The sequence below is a fragment of the Pterocles gutturalis genome, unplaced genomic scaffold, assembly GCF_000699245.1.
Source record: "Pterocles gutturalis isolate BGI_N339 unplaced genomic scaffold, ASM69924v1 scaffold53698, whole genome shotgun sequence".
Taxonomy (NCBI): domain Eukaryota; kingdom Metazoa; phylum Chordata; class Aves; order Pterocliformes; family Pteroclidae; genus Pterocles; species Pterocles gutturalis.
In genome coordinates, this window is record NW_010127705.1 from 1 (window position 1) to 8518 (window position 8518).

The 8518-nt window shown below is 37.3% G+C and overlaps 1 protein-coding gene across 1 annotated transcript; it reads left to right on the forward strand.

The window, feature by feature from the left end:
• Positions 1-4469: 4469 nt before the first annotated feature.
• LOC104466035 (ryanodine receptor 2-like) lies at positions 4470-8189 on the forward strand (the record flags this gene model as incomplete). Its single annotated transcript, XM_010079338.1, has 3 exons — positions 4470-5789; positions 6169-6233; positions 8042-8189. Coding segments are annotated over exons 1-3 (1533 nt in total), but the record flags the coding sequence as incomplete, so codon positions are not given.
• Positions 8190-8518: the final 329 nt, after the last annotated feature.

Consider the following 8518-nt stretch of genomic DNA (forward strand, 5'->3'; position numbering starts at 1 on the left):
TCTGATTCTCTAATCCCTTATGCCAATTTTGTGTTAACCTTCTTGTCCTGGGTTCAGCTGAGATAGAGCTCCCAGACAACTGTAAACCCACCACACTTCTATAAAGTTATTCCTGATTTACAGAACTACATAGGGAAGAATCAGCTCGAAGATTTGTACCCCTTTAGCAGTTGCAAGCAGAGATACTTTTTGTGGTTCTGAATTAGTAAATTGGGACTTGGCTAAAACAGAGGAGGAATAGTTATTAGGAATAGGCATTCCTTACAGTCAGTGGTGTTATTAAATACATAATTCTATATATGTTTAATTTTTCATAGTTTGTAAAGGACAGCCCTGACCTATGCACCACTTGTATATCTTCCTTCCTGTTTTTGTTGAGTTTCTTGCAAATAAATTCTGCTTTTCTCTTTTTGTTGCATGAACAACAGGGGCCATGTACTGGGAATCAGCAAAGTCTGGCACACAGCAGGCTATGGGATGCTGTAGTTGGTTTTCTTCATGTGTTTGCCCACATGCAGATGAAGCTGTCTCAGGTATCTTTTTGTTTTACTTTTTCCCTTTTAAGTTACTAAATGTTTTGTAAAAGGTAGACACACTTGTTAATATGTTCGAGTCATTAATTAAACAACAGTTAATAGTGGAAATATGAGGAAAAATAAGAGACAGAGGTGATAGAACACAATAGGGTCAAAGGATTCAATTATAGAATTGTAGTGGGTGTAAATAGCAGGCCACAGGTACAAAGCTGATTAGGTCAAGCTGCACCTAAAGCATATCACCAGCATTCAGAAAGAACTAGCCAGTTCCTGCCTTTCATACCAAAGTTCTGTCACATTTTTATTTCGGCAATTTTGCACGAGTGGCCTTTTATGGAGGGCCTGTCATCATTGATTCAAACCTAGTTAACCATTATTGGATCCTAGTTCCATCCATGTCTGCATCTAAGCCTTTTCTACCCTTAGCAGAGAAAGAGGGTAATCAGACCTTAGAATGGGTGAATTGCTTTTGGATGTGAGTGCTCATTTCGTGAACTATAGAAATAATGTAGGGGATTGGCATAGACAGATCTTTGGGGATTTAAAATTAGGTCAGAAGGATCCTATACTTAAGCAGTGCATTTTTCAACTCTTACTTTTCTAAAAGAATTACACATCTTAATTGAATGTAGTGATTCTAAATTTTTTACATAATTTGACATTCTCAGAGAGAAGTGTCTCGGGCTTGTAAAGGTTTAATTGTTGTTAAGGAATACAGCTCTGAAGGTTCTGAGGCTTTTATATTTCATTGTTTGGCTCCAAATGTATTCGTATAAGTATTCTCTGCATAAAATAAAGTAGTCTTGGTCAAATGATTTTCCTCCCAACCCTTGGGACTTCAGGGCTGAAAGTAGGCTGTTTGCTTAGCTTTGTAGACTTTGTGCTACAGGTGTGCTTCTCACTCTTTATGGCTAAATAGAGGTCTTCTTCCAACAAATGGCATCACAGTGAAACCTGTTTTTCAAGAGTGATGCACTGAATTTCTACTGAAGTGTATTTATGAGTGCCTGCAGATTCTGTCCTGGTTTTGGAACATCTTTGTTATTTTAAGAATTGAAAAAAACAGTCAATATTTGGGTAGGCCACAGTGGTGGCTTTTGTGCTTTCTTCCTGTACCACTAAAGCAATATGGAAAGCTGTATCTAAGTGGCTACTGACAGTGAGTCCAACACATGGTATCTATGTGTTGATTGAGAAATATGATGTTGCTATTGTCAGGATTTGTTTTTGCCGTAATGACAAGTTTATAGTCTCAGCTGTGCCTGGAGTCACTTTATAACATCTTTTAATTACTGAATCTAGAAAAATGATGATACTCATCCTGCCACTTCAGAGAGAGCCAAGCAGCTTTGCTCAGCAAGATCCACTGTTGTGTGTGGAGTTATTTGTGCTGCTCTGTGGGATGACAGAAACACAGTCTGTTCCAAATGTATGATAAACAGTGATGGTGTCCTTCTCTTGTGTGGAGTGCAAGCTCTTGGCTTTTGGGAGCTCCTTTAGGGGGCCAGCAGAGCCTTGGGAAAGACCAGAATAGATGTGGGCTCTTTTGTTCATTTATATTTGTTGCAAGAACATATTAATAAGCTTTTCAGAGTCTACTCAAATACCAGTTTTCTAAGGTGTAGAGTGTGGCTAAATGGATTTATAAAGAGTTGCCATATGGCTTTGTCTGTAGGACGGGCCTCCCTAAGATAAGTATTTGGTTTTGTTTTGAATCGGGAGTTTCCAGAGCAATTGGAGAATATTTCAAACAAGATTTAAATAGGAATGGAACTAAATCACTGTTTGGTTTGGCGTTTAGTTTTGGTTTTTTGTTTTGTTTTGTTTTGTTTGCATTGTCCTTCTCTAGTCTTTTACTAGGAAGCAGCAAGGTGATATTGGTAATACTTCTTAAGAAATCTCTGTAAGGCAGAAAATTAAAGCAAAATTTTCAATCTAAATGAACAAAAATCATCCAGGTTGTAAGCAACTTTTGAAGTGACAAGATTTATAATGAAAATTAACAAGATAAATAAATTAGAGATATTTATTATTTCCAGCTTGTGCTGTTTTCAATCCAAGATCCAAATTGCTGTAAAGTACCTTGAGTTTGTTGTGCTAATCACTGAAGTCCTGCAATGCTCAAGTGTTCCTTATCAATGGCATGAGGCAACAATGTGTCGTTGAGGAAGAAATTCTGTAGTTGAATAAATCTATCCAGATAGACTCCAGGTTGAAGTAATTGTCAAGTAAAATAGTAGACTTTATAAGCTGAATGAGATAAAAGATGCCTCAGAGAATCAATGTCATGTCTATTTAAGGATATTCTAGTGGAAATATTTTGAAATTTTGTTTTTACTTTTGTTTCTGCCCCAAAAAAGTTCAGTGGCCTATAATGGAACCATTCACTTTGAAACATGTTACACTTTGAGCTCTGTGTGCTGCTGCTGCCATTGTTTTTACAAGACTTCGTAGCTGTAAGCTTGATTACACCAACAGTGACAATAATTTAGGTGACATGAAACATTACAGAAGCATCATCTGTGAGCTTGACATGCCCAGTTATTGCTTTGAATTTTTTCATCACCTTCAGTTTTCACTTTGTCTTTATTAAATTGCTGTCTTCTAAACAGACGATCATGTAAATGTTTGATCCTGCAAATGTACTGTAAGGAATCAAGCAATTAAATATAGTTCCTCTTTATTGCCAGCTTTGACACTATTAGCTTCTTAATTTCTAAGTCTCATTTTTACAGGGTGAAATATGCATGCACATATATAAATGTCAAGAAGTCAGTAGATATCATATATATTGTGTTCATTATTTAGGATTCCAGTCAAATTGAATTACTGAAGGAATTAATGGATCTTCAGAAGGATATGGTTGTCATGCTGCTGTCTATGCTGGAAGGTAGTCAAAATTTAATTTGAAATCCTCATTCACAGTTGCTGTAGCAAAGTTTTTACCTTTGTGATTTTCTTCATGTGAGAAATAATGCTCCATTTTCCTTCACATTTTTAATTTTCATGTCTGAATTGTGAGAAGAATTGTTAGTTATATATTGTAGTTGATACAGTTTGTATTAATTCTGAATGTCAAAACTGTATAAAATTCAGCTCTGGCAGAAGTTTTACTTTGTTTTCATGAACCTGGCTTCTCTTTTGGCTTAGCTGAAAAGTTTTTTTACTGTTGAAGTTGGAATCCTGAGTTCTAGGAGCTGAACCATTTATCAGTCATTTTATTAACACCTTTACTATGTTTTATTTGTTTGGGTAGTGCTCTTAGCCATAAATAACAGGCTTTGATTCATCTAGTGGCTAGGTTCAAGGTCCTTTATAGTTACTACCTGAAATTATGATTCTCCAGAGACTGTGATGATTGTCAAGAAATACTACTATTTCTTTAGCTCCATATGGTATTGTATTAGTGCTTCCAATACTACACTGACCAGGCATACACATAGATTATCCAAAGATCTGGTTTTCCTCTTTGCTTCTTACACGTGTCCTGTCCCATTAATTTTCTTGATAGAACAGGGAGGCAATTCTCTAGCACAGATTGCAGTGCAGCATGCATTCCTGGTGCTACTGCTTTGCTCATAGAAGGTCACTGAGAAGGAAAGTAAATTCCTAGTAATGAAGGCTGTGCTTCGTGAGTAACCTACTGAGCTACTCATCCTAATGACTGTGACACTAGTTCTGTCTATGTTGCATTGTAGTAAAATTCATAGTGTGCTAACCCATGTTTAGTCAAATTGGCAAATACTTAGTCACATTTTTTTCAAAGTCTCAGGGTAGTGCTGTTAGTAAAAGATTTCTGATTTTACAGCTGACTTTCTCATGTGAGTGTATTAGCCAGTAGTTTGTCATTCTTACTGTTTGATTATTTTAAACTAGTCATTATTATACACTTTGCAAAAAAAACCATTTTCTGCTGTCAGTGTCTCTAACTTCATGTCATCGCATCTAGGTAACGTTGTGAATGGAACTATTGGCAAGCAGATGGTCGATATGCTTGTGGAGTCGTCCAACAATGTGGAGATGATTCTGAAATTTTTTGATATGTTCTTAAAATTGAAGGATTTGACTTCTTCTGATGCATTCAAAGAATATGACCCTGATGGTAAAGGGATAATTTCAAAGAGGGATTTTCACAAGGCAATGGAAAGCCATAAGCATTACACCCAGTCTGAAACGGAGTTTCTCCTATCATGTGCTGAAACAGATGAGAATGAGACTCTGGACTATGAGGAATTTGTGAAACGATTCCATGAACCTGCCAAAGACATTGGTTTCAATGTTGCTGTTCTCTTGACCAATCTGTCAGAACACATGCCCCATGATACCCGCTTGCAAACTTTTCTTGAACTGTCAGAAAGTGTGCTGAATTACTTTCAGCCTTTCCTTGGACGCATAGAAATCATGGGCAGTGCCAAGCGCATTGAACGAGTTTATTTTGAAATAAGTGAATCAAGTCGGACTCAGTGGGAGAAACCTCAGGTAAAAGAGTCGAAGAGACAATTTATATTTGATGTTGTAAATGAAGGTGGGGAGAAAGAAAAGATGGAGCTTTTTGTTAATTTCTGTGAGGATACCATCTTTGAAATGCAACTGGCTGCCCAAATTTCTGAGTCAGATCTGAATGAAAGGTCAGCAAATAAAGAGGAGAATGAGAAAGATAAGCCTGAGGAACAGGATCCTAGAATAGGTTTCTTCTCTCTCATGACCATGAAGTCAGCATTAGTAGCTCTCAAGTGTAATTTAATGACTCTTATGAAAATGCTCAGTATGAAGAGCCTAAAGAAACAGATGAAGAAAGTAAAAAAAATGACCATGAAGGACATGATCATGACTTTATTTTCTTCCTATTGGAGCATTTTGATGGGCTTACTACATTTTGCCTGTAGTGTTGTCCGGGGCTTCTTTCGCATCGTATGCAGTTTACTGCTTGGAGGAAGCCTAGTAGAAGGAGCAAAGAAAATCAAGGTGGCTGAACTGTTAGCTAATATGCCAGATCCCACTCAGGATGAGGTGCGTGGCGAAGGAGAAGAGGGCGAGAGGAAGCCAACAGAAGCTGCATTGCCTACAGAAGACTTGACAGATCTGAGAACTTTATCAGAAGAGAGTGATCTGCTTTCAGATATATTTGGTTTGGATTTGAAACGAGAAGGTGGACAGTATAAATTGATCCCTCACAATCCAAATGCTGGTTTGAGTGATCTGCTGGGCACTCCCTCCTTGGCTCCAATGCCTGAGGTGAAGGAAAAAGTCCAGGTAACTGTATCTTTTATTTTTGCTGTGTGTTTCTCTTTCATATGTTAAGTGAAGTCTTGAAACAAAACCTGCATATATTTTTTTTTTGATTTTGTGACTTTTTTTAAGGAATCACATATAATTACTGGTGTTTACTCTCTCTGACATCATCAACTTGAATTCCCACAGCCTTCTCTAAGTACACAGTGTTTTGATTTGCTTTTAATTCAGTGTTAGAATGTCTCCTTGTTAATGTAAATTAAAAAAATCATCTTCTCTCAGCATTTCAGTTGTTTTTAAAATAACCCAAAGCCTAACATTCTGCAGTCTGTACATCATTTTAACTAACTCTGTATTCTATAGTAGTGTTTAGACACTTTTTAAATCTGGCTTTCTGTAGGAGCAGGTGAAAGAAGATGAAAAGGAAGAGAAGGAGGAAACAAAATCTGAACCTGAAAAGGCAGAGTATGTATTACTTTAACTTGTGATCCTACAAAATGTGGGTTTTTTTCACTGAAAAAACAGGTCTTCTCACTTCTGTTACTTGGATTTTGTGTCCATTCATGTTCCACAGTTAGGATTTTTTTTAACCATCCTCCACATCCATGCACCGTTGCAGGGAAATGTCATGTAAATAACATTTCTCAGAGATTTTATGAATTTCCCTCTTCCGGAAGCATCCTTCATAATGTTGATTTAGTTTATTTTAGAATGTGTTTGATTAAGGTCTTCTTGGCAAGTCTGAAAGCGAGAAGAAAATATCTTGGAAAATTGTAAGAGGACCTGGGTTCCAGAGACTTTTTGTCCATCAGTGGTAGACGCTGAATCTGTTTTGTCCTCACCATTTGCTATGACCTGTTTGGAGTTATTTGGAGTTTGCAAAACCTTAATGTTCCAATGTAATTTTCATTAGTTACTGGGTACTCTCACATTTGTATGAAGAACTAAGTGTTAGCATTTGAGAAATGATCATTTTAGTCTTTTTTAGGATATGTTAAAATCTAATGTTAATGAGATTAACTCAGAATAAAAATAGTGGAAAGCAAAACATAGTGCTTGGTTTTAACCAGTAAAAAGTATGGCACTCATCTGTGTTTTATGGATCCTAATACATGTACAATTCTGATAGGTGTACGGTACCTGTAGCTGATACACCACTGTCAAAATTCTAAGTGGGTCCCTTTGTCTCAAGCTCTATCCTTATTGCAATCCTTGATGATAAACACTTGCCAATAACAAAAACTCTTCTTCCTAATCAGTACAGAAAATTCCTAACTTAGCCAGTATAACTTTGTGAGGGACAGTCTTGCTGACTTTTGATTGCTCTGCTTGACTGTGTGACACCTGTATTTTCTGGGAGGAGTGTGGTGCCTGGCGCTGAAGCCACTCCTAATGTAAGGCAAACTTTCAAGTGAACTTTCAAGTGAAAATTTGTCGAGTGTATTCTATTAAGAGAAGCAGCTTAGGACATCAGTTATTCTGTTTGTAGATAGGTATAGAGAAATTAATAATGTAACTTATAAGTTGCCTCTCACTCTGGTTTGGCTTCAAATGGAATTCTGTGATCCTTTCGTCTTGCGTACTGTCAGGTCAAATTAACTTTCAAGATAATTCACAGTTCCTTAGATCATGTGTTTGGAGAAGGCAGCCCACTATGACTTTCTGTAATCGGGCAGTGTGGTGATGATAATCACACATCAAATGCTGTCAAGCTTTCTTATTCATGTCTCCTCCTAGGGTGGGTACTTATTAATTCCTCAGGTGGGCAGAAATGAAATATTTAAAATTTTAGGTTTGGCTTGTAAATGCAAGAAGAACCAAAGTTTTCTGCAACCTGTGTAGGAACCAGGTAGTTCAAGTACATGAGGTTGGAGGGGAGCACTTATATATAGGCACTCATACAGACATGCAGCTGTCAGCTTACAGATGTTTCTCAGTGCAAGTATTAGCTGCACAATTATAAAGCAGACCCTCAGGTAACAAGGTTGGCAGATTCTTGTTTACCTGCCTCTACCAGTTAGCATCCTCACTTCAGAGTGCCAAACAAGTAAGCTGAATTATCTGTAGACTTAAAACCAGACTGTCAGCCTTGCCAGCACTTTGGGCTGAACAGGGTATGTCTCCTTGTTATTCATGTGTGTGCACTGCATGAGTCACGACGAATTGAGCCTCATGAAAAGATGCAATGGTCTCTTTCAGGGTGTGGTTTTGATTTTTTTGTTTAGCTATTTTATTAGCTTGACATATTATTTTGACTTCATTTGTGTCCTAAGAGGAGAAGATGGAGAAAAGGAAGAGAAAGCCAAGGAAGACAAAGGAAAACAGAAATTAAGACAACTTCATACTCACAGATATGGAGAACCAGAAGTTCAGGAATCAGCTTTCTGGAAGAAAATCATTGCATACCAACAGAAGCTTCTTGTAAGCTGTTCTCTAGACTATTTGTTCAGCTGTTGGCAGCGATGTGTACCACTATATTATTCTACAAATGTAAAGGCAAATTTGCATCTGGTGAACCTCATTTTTCTATTCACCATCATCCATCAAAATAACATAAAGGCAAAGGTTTAACTGGAATGCTGGAGAAGAGAAACACACAAATAACTTTCCAGAGAAGACATTAATTCTCAGTAAGAAAATTGTTGTCCAAAACCCAGACCTTCAGAGGTGCCTGTCCATCACTAGAAAACAGCCATACATGTTTATGTGAATAAAATGCCCCAATTTTTAAAACAGTTTGGATGTCTCTT